General features: G+C 31.8%; 1 protein-coding gene across 5 annotated transcripts in view; it reads right to left on the minus strand.

Moving 5' to 3' along the window:
• Window positions 1-2,123: 2,123 nt before the first annotated feature.
• The window catches only part of LOC128231824 (kinesin-like protein KIF17), a 30,639-nt gene continuing 13,996 nt past the window's right edge, over window positions 2,124-18,766 (minus strand). For all 5 annotated transcript variants that reach the window (XM_052945041.1, XM_052945039.1, XM_052945040.1 and 2 more), the window contains 11 exons: window positions 14,523-14,680; window positions 14,022-14,136; window positions 13,685-13,716; window positions 12,884-13,058; window positions 11,781-11,968; window positions 10,855-10,963; window positions 9,886-9,992; window positions 9,388-9,649; window positions 8,855-8,943; window positions 6,511-6,598; window positions 2,124-5,611 (listed from right to left, as the gene is read on the minus strand). In XM_052945041.1, coding sequence (XP_052801001.1) covers window positions 5,355-5,611; window positions 6,511-6,598; window positions 8,855-8,943; window positions 9,388-9,649; window positions 9,886-9,992; window positions 10,855-10,963; window positions 11,781-11,968; window positions 12,884-13,058; window positions 13,685-13,716; window positions 14,022-14,136; window positions 14,523-14,680 — 1,580 coding nt within the window. In that variant the 3' untranslated portion in view covers window positions 2,124-5,354. The remainder of the gene's footprint in view (window positions 5,612-6,510; window positions 6,599-8,854; window positions 8,944-9,387; window positions 9,650-9,885; window positions 9,993-10,854; window positions 10,964-11,780; window positions 11,969-12,883; window positions 13,059-13,684; window positions 13,717-14,021; window positions 14,137-14,522; window positions 14,681-18,766) is intronic.

Below are 18,766 nucleotides of genomic sequence, written 5' to 3' on the forward strand. Positions count from 1 at the left end.
ATTGATCCCAAGAAAAGAGAGCACAAAAAACTTAATGGCGGCTGCAATGAAAGATTGATAAATTCTAGCAGAGCAAAACATACATCCAATTTGACTCGGCTTGTTCATATTCGTTTTGATAAATGTTAAATTTTGACAATTTTGGGATATTTCATTTTGTTGTATTCGTTTTGAAAAGCGTTATTCCCTGGCGTATATGTATTTGACAGTACGGGCTTCATCTCACAACTTCAGCCATCTCCTTATTTGGCGATGTTAAAGTCGTGATCGTATTTTTAGCTATTTACCAACGACATTAAAAAGTGGTTTTTAATCAATCAGTATTGCTAAATGTAACTAAGGGCACATATCTTGCTAAATCACAGTATACTTCCACATTGTGGTTATTCATACTAGTGAATGATATGTTTCATATATAGCCCTGTCTGTTTAATTGTATTTTTTGATGCTTGAATCAGAATGATTTACCATGTAACCTTATTTCGCATGATGTAAGCATTTAACCATCAAACGTAACACATATAACTGGATAATATAAACAAAACCAATGAAAAATGTTGGTAACTCATACATATGATCACTACCATAGTACAATATAATACCGACACAGTTTGTGTGAAAAAAATCATCCACAGTGTCGAAACATTTTTAATGTATATCCGACCCATTTTGCAAGGAAGAAGCATATCACCACATATCAATTAACTTTATATATATATATATTAAAATATCATTAACATAAAACAAAATGCTCCACAGAGTTACGGATGCCGTATTACACCTGTTGAAAGTGCCTAAGAAAAAATGATATATTTGTTTCGTAAACTGCCGCATCTTTTTCAGTTTGTACAGTACTTTATATAGTACAACCTCTTGTAGTCAATGAAAAACGATCCGACAATGTGTCACAAACAATAAATATCTTATTTGTTTTCCAACAGAGACTTATCACAAAGACACACCGAAGTAAATTTGAAATTTTACGTCTTTTCATATCGATTTAAAAACGAATTACAATAGTTTCCGTATACAAAGTACTACAAAAGTAAACGAACAAGATGCGAAAATATAACAAATAGAGTTCCATTTTTTGGCAATTGAAAAGGCCAGTTGTTGGATCGCGAAGACCCTAATAGGATTCCAAACCGTGCATAGAACGGTAGAAAATTCGACATTCATGTCCATTAGTGTGCCATGAACAGATAAACACTTGTCTTTCTTTAGTTACAATGAACATAATATTTCTCTTCTACACAACAAATATCAAAATTAGCAAATTATACACATATTCGATTCCCTCTTGGAATTCCCAAGTGGCGTCCATTTTCAATAAAAACAGAACAAGTGTTAATGATGGTCTCTGCCTTTACAACACAATGGACACAGTGAGTACTGTTCATATGCTGTTGGTTCATTGGCTCTCACCTGTAATAACGCATGGTTATTATATTCAAGGATAGTCTGTTTAGTAAAACAAAACAAGTTTGTTGCATAACCTGTATTTATATGAATACAAAGTATGATAACAAAGGCTTCTTGCAAAAGCAAACAAAACAAATGCATAGTGAATTTGTGTTTATTGTATTCGAACATTACTTACCAAGTCACAAGTTGGGAAAATGATGAAGTGAGAAGAAACAATCTACCTTTAATTATCTACTCATACGTAAATGAAAACATGTCAAGGTCTTTAGCCTGCTCAGCCCACCACTCATCAAATATCTTTCTGGGCGACCGTGAACCAGTTCTTCCAGTCTCCAATCTCTCCTGAATTGTGACACGTTAGAGTGCTAGATTTTTGAATGTGTGTCCGGGATTTTGATAAAAACCTGGATAAGGTTTAAATTTATTGAGCCGGAGACACGGACGGACGGACGGTGCGATATTTATAATTCATTATTTGAATTTATTCTTTTGTTTTATATTGTGTTAGGCATATTTTGAAAGGGTTAGTGAAATAAACATAAATGTTAATTTCATACCAATATTTAGTACTTTTGATAATTACCGATTTGATGATCGATTATGCAGGCGGGATGGGAAGCTAGACCAACATACATTACATGGGTAAATAACTGGGACTATAAGAATTTCTTCCAAGATTTGTCAACAAAACACAAAGGTGGAGAAAACAAACGATTTTATTTCCTTTTATCAACAACACATGGATACTTAATACATGCATATAAATACTCAAATATTTCACACAAAAATACATGTATAATACTGATGGACGGATTGAAAAATGGACAGAATAGAGGAGTCAACGTCTTGGAGGGTTTTCTATTGTACAAAAGCGGAAACAAATTATATGCTTCATTATGTAGCTACATTTGGATTAATATTTTCCTTTTTTTGTTAAATCCAAATCAATACATAATAATAGAACTCATATTTATTTTGTGCTGAGTTCTGACTGATTTATATATTGTGAATAGAAATACAATTTAATCTATGATGATTTCATAGATAACATTAACATACCATCTACAATTTACCACTTCCAACAGATAAAATCATCTGGTTATATCATACTTAAACATTTTCGCTGTTATTAAATGTATATGACACCAACAAATTCAAACTTTACTTAAAATTATTCATGTTTGACACCAAATGCCTACATCGCACAATAAGTTTATACATTTTGCATACAAACATTTTTCACAAATAATTAAATAAATGTTGAAATTAAATGTTTTATGTGGTAAATATAATAAAACAACAGTCAAACAAAAATTAGTGCTCGAAATTTTATTTCATCCCATGGAATAGCAGTATTTTATTCTATTCATTTTGGTCAAGCAGAAGTCAGCCATTATTGACTTTAATCAGATGAATGGGAAGACTTCAAACAGAGGCTTGGACAAGAGACAAAACACAATTTCGAACATTAAGCATTGGCAAAGGTTTTTGGTATGAATTTACCAAAGTAAAATGGTTATGAGCCACAGTCGCAGTTAACCATTAAAGTACACACTAATAACCTTCAACCATTACATAATGGCTTCATTCATTCACCAAACATCTGCCTTTAGAAGACAAGTTTTAACCAACATAGTAAAACTGCACAAAGAAAATGTATTTTTCATTAAATTTGCACACAAAATTTGAAAATAAAGCACTTGAAGCTGACAATACCAAATTATTCATATGAAAAAAATATTGATGAAAAATAAATATATGAATTTTTTTATGAAAATGAAACAAATATAAAGATACATGTTTCACTATATTTGTACATTAGTGAATCCATTTTGACAAACCTAACAAAAATACAATTAGACAAAAAACGATTGTTCCCATGCTATTCAGATGTTGAATATTGCAACCAGTTGACATGAATGCATATGATAATAAATTAGTTCCATATTGTTTGAAGATTCATTCTGATAGTTTCAAGAATTAAATTCCCTTTAATTCAAATGAAAAAAACTACTCCATCAGTATTTGATCTACAATGCATAGAAGACATACAATAAAAATATATATATATATAAAGTGAAACAAATATTATGCTTTATTCTTTGTTTAAGGTAATCCACACATACAGGCTATATTAGCAAATTGTTTTTCAAACAATATTATTTAAGGACTGGTTTTGTTTTATTCTATGTAAGCATTCCCACTTGGCTCGATATTTGCATTTCGACCGGTCCCTGGGATATCGAACCAACAAGTTTCGACTGTATAAATACTTTTCCCCGTATATCCCATATCTGGTCACCTACTTATCCAATAACTTATAACATACATGTACATTATTAAAAGATAGTTGTAACAATATCACAGTTTAAAAGTGTTCTCCTGATGTAAAAATATTCTCATAACAATGCATCATTTGTTTAATTTTTTTCACAGGATTTAAAAATATATATATATATTATAAATATAAAACCAACCTATGACTGTATATCACAGTATTAACTCAATAGTATTTAACAAGTAAAAAGAAATATAGATCATATATTTAAAGAACACACCAAATAAATGTAATTTAGATCATGCACTTCATCATTTGGAACAGCTGGGCCTTTTTCCATCGAAAATAACCTCGGATGTATATGGACTGTTTACAATGTCAGAAATCTTTACATTAAACTACGCTGCAAGAAGATCGGGTAGTAATTCCAATTTAGGAGTTAAACTTATTGACTTTACTCTTGTGAATCAAAATTATTAATGCAGTAATACACTTACTGGCAATCAATTTAAACTTAGTAATACAAAAAACACGATAAAACAGTACTATTGATTAATACTATTATTCAAGTATACATAATGGAAAATGGCAGAGGAATTCCCAATGGCACTTCATACCTTTAAGTTTCAACATCAATACTTCACATAATACTTGGTTGCAACCAAATGTACGCTTATTTTCTCACTTACCAAGGACATACAGTTGACATATTTAATGTAATTTCATGCGTCATGCTTTTTAGTTCCCAATTATACTTTTAATTACAATAAAATATTTAGTGACAGTCTTTTACTCTTTGTCTCCTGCTAAAAACAAGATAAACCAAATACAATGATAACTAATGGTATAAAATAACCTTTATTTGAGCTTTAACTTCAGTAAGTGATCAAAAATATATTTTGTCCAATAAAATGGTAATTTTTTCAAATCTGCCTTACATTTATTTTGGTAATTCACCAGTCACCTGTTATTGATTTTTTTTACATGGTACATTAATTGATTAAAACACTGGCTAGGCCGGTAAATAATTGCAAACACATTTAATCAGTCAATGATTAACAATACAAGAAAATAAAATAAATCATTAATTAAAAACAATACTGCAGATTGTTCAAATTTTGCGAGGGTTTAAATTTCATTTAAATTTCATCAAACATCATCTTGTAAAATTAAAAGATGTAGTCAAATATTCAATTAGCTGTTTAATTCAAATGACTAAGTAATGAATTTGCAAATCTTAATCCTCAAACAAAATTTGCCCCCCCCCCCCCAAAAAAACAACAACATGTTACCTCACAAAATTTAAGCTATTTACAGTTTTTGAGACAGATTGGCAGATACAAGCATACATGTTCACACTTTCAAACACTTGAAAAATCCACCTTTTCTTCAATCCAATGTCATGCACATGTTAAAATCATACCAGGCAAAATCTAAGTAAAGATTGTGCAAAAAAGATTGTGCAAAAAAGATTGTGCAGGAGAGTTTCTGACAAATACACATCGCAGAAAAAAACACCTGGGAATGAACAATTGCAGAAAGTCATTGTCACGTTTTTTACCCGTTTCTGAATCTATAAATAGAAACAGAAACAAACATGTTCCTACACCTACATAACACCTAATAACAAGATAAACTTCCGGGTCCGTCGTTAATAGTCATAATTGTTACTTCTTTTCTTCTTTTTCTCCTTCTTCATTTCTTTTGGACCGAGCGCTTGAAGCCTCATTGGTTTCCGGAGTAACCCCCCCTCGTCATTCATGATTTGTCCATGAACCTTGGCCGCCTTAAGCCCATTACTGACGGGTTCTTCACTCCCAGAAAGGCTGTTACGGGCTCCGTAACCATTTGTCACACCAGGTATGGGTTGTGACGCGATGTTGTAGCTCTTCTTAACTTCAGTTATATCTGATAAAATCAAAACACTCAGATAAGTTACTTTTGAAAGTTGTTTTTTTCTGCCTTTGACCTTTAATTATACAGTCGAAACCTGTTGGCTCGATTTCCTTATTATCTAAATTTGGGTGTTAAGGACCGATTTTGTTTTGCACTTGGCTCGATATTCCCGAGGCTCGAACTATTCTGGAATATTGAGCTAACAGGTTTCGACTGTATATACTTCTTTACTTTTAAACATGAAATATTTAAGTTTAAACAACCTTCTCAAATCTTATTAGAAATACAGCTGATCACACGTTTATCCATTAAGCTTCCAGAGCAGTAATGATTTAAAAGTTCATTTTTTAATAATTGGAAAATCATTAAATCAATCAATGAATTAGTAAGCAATAAATGAATGGCAGTCTCTGAGACCTCCTCCAGTAGGGTGTAATTTGGTTTAGCAAAATTTCTTACTTTAATCTGATTTTGATATATAAAATATACATTTTTATGTGATACTCAGACAGATAACTTCCAAAGTAGTAAATATTTCTCAAATTATAGAAGAACAAAACTATTGAGATTAGCTTAAGCTTGTTAAAACAGACTTTAAATCCTTTTGACAATCGAGAAATTGGCCCAGTTAACAAACAAATATCTTTTGGTATTATCAGAGGAACTGATGAAATAAGACAAGAGTTTGTAAAAGGCAAACATTTTTTTGTAAAGCATGAAATTAATAGCAGAAGAAAAAAAAATGCCAGATTTTCCAAAAAAAAAATAAAATCTAAAAATAGCAAAGATAAGGCACGTTATGTTAAAACAATTTTTAAGTGTCATAACACTTGAATGACTTCTATATAAGTTTTAAAACAATCGGACCATTGTCTTCCTAACATTTGCGTGCATAATTTACATGTACGTACCAACTTTCTGCAGTGGTTCAGACACCAATTGATTGGGTCGTCTTGTCTGAAAATACTGATTGGTCCTGTCCTGGCTCCGCATGATTTTCTGAAATGTGGTCAAAAAGTGGTTATTGCAGATGTAGAGATCTATTTGACCAAGCTCAAATAGATCTTGAAAGTAATATGTAGGGACATCATCTTGTAGAAGACGGTCAGGTATGGAATGTAACGTCATTTATACAACTACCGTAACTATATATAAAAATTAAATTTGACTGTTTCATATAATGAAAACATTTTCTTTCTTATTTTTCTGTTTGAAATTATAGCCCAATCTTGCTTTTGAAATGCACAACGCTGGGACACAATTTCAGCAATGTTGTTTTAGCATATAATTTAGCTGCTTTTTCTGGAAAACTACAGTCAACTTTTATTTTATTTCATTTTTAGGCATATAACAAAAATAAAGAAGTGTTTGTTTCAGTGTATAAGAACAATATATAGATAACCTCATGAAAACCAAATTTTAAGTAAATATTTCACTCGTGACTACGCTACTTGTCAAATATAGCTTTTGTTACTGGTACTCACTCGGTGACATAATTATATTGTAATCTTTCACTGAAACAAACAATTGCCCTCTATGCACATCTAAATTTTGAAGGAATTGCAGAGTTGATATTAAGAAAAACAAAAACCAGACACTTGGCTGAACCGGAAAGGAATTGAAGAAAAGTTCCAATTTTAGGTGAGACATGAACCATTCAAATACATTTATCACGCCTCCAACATGAATGACGCAACACCATTGGTCCAGGACTGGTCATCTGGTTACCCCATATATTTCCATATTGGGTCACCAATTTTTATAATTTTGGTACCAAAATGGCGTCTATTTCCCGATTCCATTTAATAAATAAATCATTTCCCCAAAATTGATGTTAATACATTAGGTTGTCAACGTGCTATATTCATGGCGTTAAGTAGGTGGCCCCATATGGGATATACTGGGCATAGGAAACCATATTCATGTTCGAGCTTTGCTCTCACCCGATATGGTTTCCTTTGCCCTGTAAATCCCATATTGGTTCACCTCCTTACCCAGTAACTTATCATATGTTATTTGTGAACTGATCACTTTATAATTTTTTATAATTATGTACCTGTTTGTATTGTCTCTGGCATCAGGTATACCAAATTTCTTTGGAATAGTTCTAACAGATTTTTAGTTTATTGGCCAAGATTAAAGTTTTTGAACAACAACGCCAGCAACAAAACCATGACTATGACAATACCTCAACTTCTGTTTTTGAATAACAGATGAACTGAAAATTGATGAACACTTTAATTTTTTTACATTGAAATTAGGCTGAGTAACAAATTAAAGACAATTGGGTAAAAACCATTGCTTTTTGTATTTCTGTATATAATTAATAAAGGTGTAGCCCTATGATACAAATGTATGCCATTTCTTGATGGGCTGAACATTTTTAATAAAACACAGTATATACTATAAGCACATTTACTTATGCATTATATAAATTAAAAGATACAAAATAATGTGCAATAATAATAATGTGTACTTCTATATGATATAAACACTTATAACATTGAATATCAATATTCAATATAGTAATGTATAAAAATTGTATATATGAAGTGATCTTATTCAGAAAATTAACAGTATAATGTATTTGTGATAACTGTTAAAGAGAACAAAGTTCTAGAAAATATAACAAATGAACACAAGAAAAATTGTTGCCATAGTAACACAAATATCATATACCACATCCAAAAGGGATTGTTCAGGACTGCCCTAGTAAACAAGACAAACTTTTTACACAAAGGTCAAGGTATAATTTATTTAAGGTCACACGATAAACAAGTTACAATAGCTCTGAAAAGCTTTTAATTGTGAAAAATATATAAATAGTTCTAAAACAAAATATACATATTAATATATAAGATTAACAAGAATTCTGCTAATCAAATTGTTGCCTGTCAAGAGCACCCATCATTTTCACAATTTCAAGGGTGATAAATTTAGAGTGACAATGGTGATCTTTCTGGTAAACAAACTAGTGCAGAACTTTAAGATATTATACCAATAAGCATGGCTGCCAAGTTTTTTAAGAGCAGAAATAAAAGTGTAATACTGTGGACATGGACGACGACAGGTAAGACAATGGCATCAAACAAAGTAGTCCCTATGTGTGTGCTTAGTAATGCTACGTAATGACACAAAAACAATTTACCGTTCCTAGGTGGTTACTAAGCTCTTAGCGGAAATTGGAACCAGGGCTATTATAGGCATACATTATTCAACTCAAACTTTGAAGACAGTCAAGGGGAGGCTACTTACATCTCTATATCTGTCGTCAAAGTCGTCATGTTCTCCGTTCATTGTTCGTGGGCTGCGACCGGCTCCTAACCCTCCTGGTAGAGTTGTTCCTAGAAAGGTAAATGAGCATACATGTAGGGTCTAAAAATTAACAGTTTAACTACCATAAATGAGTTTCGCATCTTCGTTACCCATGTCTATATTTACACGCAACAAGACTGTAATGCAACACAGTTCTATTAGCTTTAGTTAATACACTTTATTGTAAGTTCAGTCATAAAGAAAGCTGATATGAATCAATCACTCCTGAATTCCTTTTCAAGGAAGAAAATAAGTATTTGTGTCATTCTTGAGAGGTAAATAGAGCGTTTCCCTGGTGACAATCTAACACACAACCTCCTGGGTGGAAGGTGGACACCTGAACTATTAGACCACTCACACCCTGGTGGGGCTCGAACCCACACGCTCTTGGGCCAGAGGTGGACACAATAAAAAGGCTTACTTTATTTGACCAATTTAAGATAAGACATTGGTATATTGTAAAAATGCCCTACCAGTAACAGGGAGTGCTGTTTTCTCGATCTTCATCTGAGGAAGAATCCATTTTAATTCATCCTCATCCCATTTGCTAAGCATTCGCACTCTGTCCAGATTAGAGTAGTTACAATCTCGCCGCAATGTTGGATGGATTCGATCGATTATTTCTTGAAGGTATTTCATCTCTTTTTCCTGTTTTCGTATAGTGTCTAGATAATCGATCCGGTCAAACTCAAATTCTGATTGGACATCCAGAATGTCACGCTCCAATGAAGCCACCTGAAAACAAATATAAAATTTGCCTTTTTTCACACAAAACATGAAATAATGTGGGCATTTTCATAAATAACTGTAGCACATTAACCTTATTGATTTGTGCGACTGTTTTCAAGTTACAGCAAACATTAAACATCCCACACAACGCCATTCACATTCACACAAAGGCAAATATTTCCAGAAGAAGAAAAAAACAACGAATAATGATAAAAGAGTGCCATATCCTAACTTAGTCACACCTTTTCTTTTTCCTTTTCCAGCAGTTTGTTTTTCACCTTCAGCTCGTCGCCGATGCTGTTGTAGATTTCCACCATGATACCGTCATCATCCATGTCCGCATTCGCCTCTGCAATATTTGACAATATTTAAATATAAGTAGTGTTCAATGCCTAGTAATTTCAGTATTCATACGAACGAAAAAGTAGTTCTATAACTTAAGATGAGGTTCAAAATATTTTTATTTAAAGTTCAACACCTATTAAACCCCATCAATTTCAATCCAACATTATATCAATTATTAAATGTTTAAACAAATATAAGAAGTTGAAAAAAATAATTGGCAAAATATATTTTACTTTAACATTTTATTACAAGTAAATATATAATGCTATAAAAGATTTATTTTTATCATTCAGGTCAGCTAAGGGTCAATTACATGGGGCTGTATTCAATATCATTATTATCCTTGTCATTCGACACACCTCAGTGATTCCATTTAGTCTATTTTGACTAGGTTTTACAGACCAATTAAAACACTTGGATTCTAATCTTAAAATTAAGTGAAAACTAAGGTTGTTATTGCATACAGACCCTGCCAAGACAAAATGACAACACTTTTTTTAAAGGTTTTTGGGCTTGGATTAAAGATGCACTCTCACAGATTGTACGTTTTGACAACTTTTTTTATTATTTGTCTTGGAACGAGCCGAATTTTTGACAACAAATAAAATCACAGGTTATCATATATATTTATGTTCAAAAATTGATGTTTTGTGCATTTTTCTTGAAGCATAAGTTTCGCTTTAGCCATAAAACATTAATTTTCGAACGAAAATATAAAAACTGCGATCTGATCTTTTGTCTGCAGTCTTATATCACTGCTTTTCAGATATTTAAATAGAAAAATTGACTCATTCCAGGACAAAAAATATAAAAAAAAGTTGTCAAAATCTGTGAGAGTGCAGCTATTAAGTAGACCCCAGACTTACCAATTAGTTTCTTTTTGCGTTCATCAGCGATCCTCTGTCTCTTGGTTCGTTTTGCCTTCCATTCCTTGTCATCCTTGTGTTCTCCACCCACCATCTGCTGCTCAAGCTCCTATTAGCACAATAATGCATCAAGATGTGTTATCGAATTATATCAGTGCCAATGTTCATCTACTTATGATTTCAAAACAATCCATATATATCATATTACTTTTATTAAAAAGTCATCTTTGCATTATTTCATGTTCATATTGGCATAAAAAATGGGTTATTTTATGTCAATTTCCACAAAATGTACGAGAACTTTATTTTAAGTCTATCTATGTTACCAAAGAAACTGTACAATTACCGTATACCCTATAAATTTCTAAGTATAAATGAAATAATAATACAATCACATAAACAAGTTGTATTCTTTTTTTAAAACCTTTTTCTCTAAACGCTTTTCGTATAACCATATTATGCCTTCATCAGTGTTTAAAAACAATCATACAAAGGTAGTGACACCAATGTCGTCCATTGTTATAATGAAGTTAAAAGAAAAAGATATATGATACTGGGTCGATTTTTCAAAACCTTGTCAAAGTCATTGTTGTTAACTTTCAAATCGTTGTTAACTTTTAAATCGTTGTTAACTTCCAAATCGTTGTTAACTTTCAAATCGTTGTTAACTTTCAAATTGTTGTTAACTTTCAAATCGTTACTGCTCTAGAAGTTTTATGGATACACTTGTGATCTGCAGTATTTGTAATAAGACTATGGACAGCAGTTTCAGCTGTACTTGTTTACATTTAAATATATAAGCATATCATCAAAGAGTTCACTTTTAAAAGTTAACAACAGTGTCGTTAATGAAGTTAACTTTTTCAACGATCTGAACAATCTGCCCACTAACACAATCTAAAACAATTTAAGTAAAAATTGCACACCTGAAGTCGTTTAAGTGCCTCATTCTGCTGGAACTTGATCTGGTCCTGCATGCTGGTGTGTGTGGGAGATGACCTGGGAGCCAGGGACCCTGGGGGGTAGGTCTCTTCTCCTTGGGCAGGGTCCTGGGCGAGGGCCTGTGACTTGCTCCGCCCCGCTGTTGTGGGCCTTATCAAAATACCCTCATCCCCTGGAGAACATACAAAAAATATATATGCTTAGTTGAAAGCAAACCTGATTTTCTGCTTTAATACATGTATTGGACATCCCATAGAGAAGCAGAAATGCCAAACCTTCAGAAATTGTGATTTTCTGCTTTAATACATGTATTGGACATCCCACAGAGAAGCAGAAATGCCAAACCTTCAGAAATTGCAACTACAAAAAGTGTTACTTTGGCATTTTGTAAAAGAAAAAAACTGTGATCAAATTACTAAGATTAAATACTTAAAACGTTACTACTGAAAACATGGAATTTTGTAGCTTCCACATTTGGAAGTGAGGCCATCAATATTTAAGCTTTGAAGTTGTTTGTATCGTTATTGAATGGTTTAATAATTGATTGTACCGGTATGCAAAACCTGTTACGATTTGCAAAACATAAGTGTGATTACTGTTCCAGGGAACCTGTGTACCTTTTTATGCTTTATAAAACTGTTTAGTGTGGTTGTAAAAATTGTTATATTCTTTACCATTATAGGGACTAAACACCAGATGGTCGATTAATCGGAAAATACAGTATTTCCTCAAAACAAGCCTAGAATAGTCAACGCGAGCTAGTAAGAGATCATTTTGCATGGTTAAAATAATAAACACAACAATCATGTTGCTGTCTCATCTGTTTTCCTTTTAAAATAGTGCATATTTACCAGTTTAAATCATAACTGTATATGATAACAGACAAACATACCAATGCTTACTGGAATCTACGTGGTAGACAACCCTAGTGAATTTTCAATTGGATAAATGCGCAAGATGCATGTGTCTTGCGATGTGATCCATCAGTAAGTTTTTGACAATTTTCTTTTTTTCTTGTAATTGTGGTGTCTAGTTATCAATTCTTATCATTCCACAAATGTACAATATCTACATTAACATTCCTCACCAGACGCCTGTGTTTGCCGCAGCACCATCTGTCCATTGACGATGCTGACCTTCTTGTCCTGGTCGGGTATCATCACAGGCTGTTGACCTTGGGCCTTTGTCGGGATCTGGGCTTTTGGTGCAAGTACAGAGCCCGTACTGTCCATAGACTGCCCCAGGTCTTCGCCTGTGTCACTCTGCGAGTATGTAATACAGTGATAAGGGAATGAAGATGCTTATATGGACTAAACGGTGAAAGGTAAGATCTATTTTATGTCCCTTTAATGAACATAACAAAGTTTATTTCTATGTAAGCATATCCAGCTTATTATCAAATTCCAAGATATTAACAAACAAACATGTATATGGCATATAAAATACATCATATTTAAACAAAAATATACTTTTGCATTAGAGTTTATATTTAACAATTGTATAATGTTACATGAGAATGATTATAACAGAAGTTATTTTATTTTGCTATATTTATATAAGACTTGAGGGGCTGTTATAATGAAAACATCATTTTTATTTTCAGTCATAAAATATATGATTTGAACTTGGATTTAAAAAAAAAATTACTATTACATTGTTACCAATATTTACTCATTGACGATGCTGAGGATTAAACACAGGACCGTCTGATCCAGGGCTCCAATATGCTTACCACTTGGCCTTCACCATCACACAGAAATTTGAATGTGGAGAGATTTTTAACCTATTATATCATATTAGAAGAAAATATTTATTTTTTTAATAAAAAAATGTACATACTGACAATTTTTCAGACAATTTAATTTTATTGATACTTAAGAACACTCACAGCAACACTCTGAAGACGCATATCATCGATATCTGAAATACAAAAAACAACAACTGAATATTGACACCATTTTAGACTTGCATTTTCATAACAGTGAGAACCTATTTGACAAAAAAGAAAAAAAAAGAAAAAAGAGTGTTATATATACATAACAACATGTGCACCAAGTTTCATTTGAATATATCGATTTTTTTTTTTTATTATGGTCAAGGTTTATGAGTTTGCACTCTGCAGGCAACAATGAAGCTCAAGTCTATGACAATACTTTAATGGTTTTACAAAATTAGGTGCAATCTACAAAGTAGGCAGAAATAAGGTCATTACAAAAATACTCTACCTGGGCCAGCCGGCAATGATTCCCCGGCAACAGACACTGGGCGGTCAAAAACCTCCCCCTGTTTTTCCCGTTCTATGTACTCCGTCCTGGTTATCACTTCCTTCTGAACAATCACCTACAGTATTTCATTAACCATTTAAGCATTAAATTTGTACTTATCTTGAAGTTATCATCAACCATAATTATGCTGGAAAATGATATTCACCTGAATACATTCTGAGCAATCTAAAAGACAACAGATATCTTTAGTCATTAGATGTTATTTCAAAAATAAATAAAATTTGTCTCAAGTTGAAGGTCATATTCAAACAAAAAAAATCAAAAACATAGTAAGGAGGCCTGCAGCTAAAAATTGTCATCTTTTTTTCAGTCACCGTGAAATGACCATGGAGTTCATACAAATTAAACCAATAAACTTAAAACCTCATCCAGTAGCCTGGCAAAGTTGTTATACAAAAGTGTAAACAATATTTTCTAAAATGTAGACGAAAAAAAATCAACCTGTCCATTTTCATCTGTTTTGGGTGTTCCATCAGGATTTTTTACAATCACCATAGTAACGACCTTGTCGGATTGTTGTTCTCCATTTTGAACTGGCTCTTGTTGCCCAGCAACCGTTGCCTTGGTTACTCCTGGTTGGGCTACTTGTGTTTCCTCACCTTTAAATGCAAAAAAAATATTAACCTTATAAGAATTTAACAGTGCTAGCAATTTTTTTTATTTAGGCCATCATTTAATTGCTAGTTTGCAGTGACCCATTTTTTTAAGCTAGACTTCAGTTGGTAGGAAGGTAGAGAATATTTAAGGTTTCCCATGAGCAATTAAGAAAATTTTGGATGCTTGGTTGGATGCTTGGTTACAAAATCTTCTTTTCGTATCAATCAAGTCTATATTTGGCTATTGACAGATATCATATGATTTATAAACATAAGCTATTATAGTTTCTTTTATTTAATTACCAACAGTGTATATTTAAAGCTTCACTCACACAGATGGACCGTTTCGAGAACTTTTTTTTATGTTTTTGTCCTAGAATAAGCCAATTTTTGTATAAATGTCTGTAAACCAGTGATATAAGACTGATCGCAAAAGATCAGATCATTTTTTTTAAGCGTTAGTAACACTTTTAGCCATAAAATAGCAATTTCGAACGTGACACAAATTCAAGGCGGGCAATCATTGGAGCCATAACATTTTGTTATCTGTTGAAAATGCTCCAATGCATCTTCCGTTATAGTGCCAATGAGTGGAATATGGATGTAAACAGTGATTATGGTTTCATATTTTTCATTTGTACGAGTAAATTAAAAAATAAAATAATTTTTTTTTTGGAGAATGTAGTTGGATTGGCTATGAGTAGTTCTAAATGTAAAAGTTCTGAATAAAATTTAAAATCAGATCATCTAGAACTTGCATAACTTGCTAGAGGTTAGTGTTGACCATGTAATTTTCGTGCCTTAGGTTTAAACAATTTCTTTACATGTGTGTGGCTTTTTATTGACAAATAGGTTGCCTCGTTACAAATTTTAGAACTTTATTTGTTATATTTGGTGCACAGTACCATGCCAAAAACAAGTGCAGCTTCCTGAAAAGCACAGCTTTAGCTTAGCTAAAGCTATGCTTTTCAAAAAGCTGAGCTACTTTAGCTATGCTTTTTTTTTTAAAGACGGGTTGGAGCATTTTCAACATATAACAAAATGTTATGGCTCCAATGACTGCCCGCTGTGAAATTTGAATATGAACATTCAAATTAAACCAATCAGGCCACTGCATACAAATAATTTTGATAAATGACCTAAATATTCATGTATAGCTGTTAAGCAATCAAATCTAGAATGACATTAATATGGTCATAAATATGCTGTACTAAATAGATAAATAGCAAGTTATATTCAAAAATTGTTTTGTAATTTATTTATTTTTCAAAGATGCCGAGTATGCTATTTGTTATAAGTATTAGTATACAAGTTTTAAACTAACTTTTCAACATAAACTGTTTAGTTCTATGTCCTTCAAATACCTTTCTTCCATTTCATTCACTAATATTAGTGTGTGAATATACTAGTTATCTCAGAAAGTAAAACAACATCATAATAATTGTAGTAACAGTGACTGATTCAAGGTATACAACCCTACATAAATGTAGCAATTCCATAAACAATCCAATTCAATTCTAATGCTTGGTGACCCTATGTAATAATATGTTTATTACTGGTTTTCCCCAAATTTATTATTTATAAGACCAAAAATAAATGCTAATTTTCTTAGTGTTCAGCGCAAATGGGCCTATCGAATGACTCTGTACAAGCTAGTGGGCAATTGTGCAAGCTCCTTAGTAATTCACTGTAATTAATGACTAAATTGAAATTTGGCCATAATTTTTGTTACCAAATGGGAATATGGTGGTTGTCATTTGCTTAATAGGTTTTTGCTATTCAGGTTTTTGCTCTTTTAGATGATTAAATGAGAGGATTTTTGCAATGAGAATTACATAATTTATTCTCTACAAACCCTTTCAAAAGATACCAAAATTATATGGGGTCACCTGTTATTAGGCATCCAAAATCATTTGTGTGTGGGAAACCTTAAATGTATGCTTCCAACTAACAGCTTTGAACATTTCATATTTAAGCACATTTTGATTTTGAAAATTAAATTGACACCAGACAATGTATTAATTCATACTTAAATCTCAATGACCAATAAAATATCAAATTAATTACTAAAAAGAAAGACTTAAAAATGAGTATCATGTTGAATGCAATTTGCATCAATTCTACTTATTGACCCTTTATATATATTTTACTTTAAAATTAAAGACAAATACAAATAATCATACAATCTTCTACCTGGTAGATATTACACATGCAATTATAAATCAATGATAATTTCACAAGAAATATCAGAAACTATTATTAAAATGTAAAAGGATTATATGTGTAAATATTGTATAATATACAAAATAATAAGATCTAAATAAATTCCTGAAATACAAATTTTTGGTTATTTAACAAACTATTTTATGCAAACTAATAAATGGGACTTCTTAATCTTATTAAAACAGTAATAGAATATTCTCTATTAAAGCCTAATTAAATTAAGGAAAAATACCATATTATATACTTATATTATACCCTATGGGTAAACTGACTAATAAATTCACTTATGAATTCCCAATGCCATTTTGAGGATCAATTTAAAAGCTGCACTCTCACAGATTGACCGTTTTGACAATTTTTTAATTTTTTGTCATGGAATTAGGCAAATGTTGCATAAATGTCTGGAAATCAGTAATATAAGACTGCAGAAGAGATCAGATCGCAGTTTACATATTTACGTTACAAAAGATGATGTATTATGTCGAATAACTCATTTTTCACATATCATTAGTAACGCTTTTAGCCATTAAACAATAATTTTCGAATGTAAATATGAAAAACTGCAACCTGATCTTAAGTCAGCAGTCTTATATCACTGGTTTCTAGATATGTATGAAAAAATGGCTCATTCCAAGACAATTTTTTTTGTCAAAACGGTCAATCTGTGAGAGTGCAGCAGTAAGAGAAAAATCCTGGAAGCAAAAACGTTCTAAGCAACATTACATTGGGAGCTCTGAGAACTGTTCAGCAACTGTTTAAAAAGCGAGTTTGGGACAACAAGGTGATACAATCAGGTTGTGGTGGTACTGGTGAATAACAACAACAACAGTAGCAGCAACAAACAGTAATCTGAAAACAACATATCAGGGGAGAGAAATGCTGGTGCCAGTGAGTGCTGGGAACATAAAGTTGTGGTTGTCTCCCTTTGCCAAAACATCACGGGATTGAATATAATGCTACTGTCGAGGGTCTTTCTATACATCTCAATAATTTTAATGAATATGTTTCTTTAAAATGACTAAAATTAAGACATTGTACTACATAAAATACAACAAAATAAATCTGATACAGAAAGACCCTGTGAAGTAGCATTTTCAAGTTATTTTTCAGTCAAATAAAAAAAAAGTTAAAAAGCTTATACATTTTTTACTTCAATACTTAACATAACATAATTTTTTATGCATTCAGAAAATCAGAATTTAAAATAAATCAATATATGCAATCGGAACTTAAATGGAACATTTACATTGTTCGCTTTAGCAGTTTCAAACATTGGTTATTGAATATCATGATGACATGACTTATTATTTATGACATGCAATTATAATGAGCAGGCGGCTTGAACGATAAGCATAAATTGTACTGTTAAATATCATTCATAATTTATTTTGTTGGAATATTACCTAAAAGTATGGTGGCTGATTTCTGCCATTTCATTTTTATGTGGTGAAAATGTGAAACAATAATGAGGCTCAATTTCGAAATGGCAAAATTGGCCACCATACTGTTGAATAATAATTATTCATGAATATATATTACATTGCTAGAATTTAACAGAGTATCAAATAGGTAAGCCAAACAGAAGCAAATCACTCTCTGCATGATAAAAGTAATCATAATATATGCAAAAAGGATATAAGAAAGCTTGAAAAATCCATAACATAGAAATAAAGTCAGATTACATATGAAATAAAAAAAGCAAGTTTACATACGTAAATTGAGGCATTTTACTTTTAGTATACATTATTTAAGTATCAAATTTAAAGAGATCTTAGATAAAGGATTTAAGAAAAATGGAAAAACTAAATATTGAAAATTGACACAGTCAGCCCAAATTGTCCTCAAAATTTTCATTTTTTTTTATTT

This window comes from Mya arenaria, chromosome 4, assembly GCF_026914265.1.
Source record: "Mya arenaria isolate MELC-2E11 chromosome 4, ASM2691426v1".
Lineage (NCBI taxonomy): Eukaryota > Metazoa > Mollusca > Bivalvia > Myida > Myidae > Mya > Mya arenaria.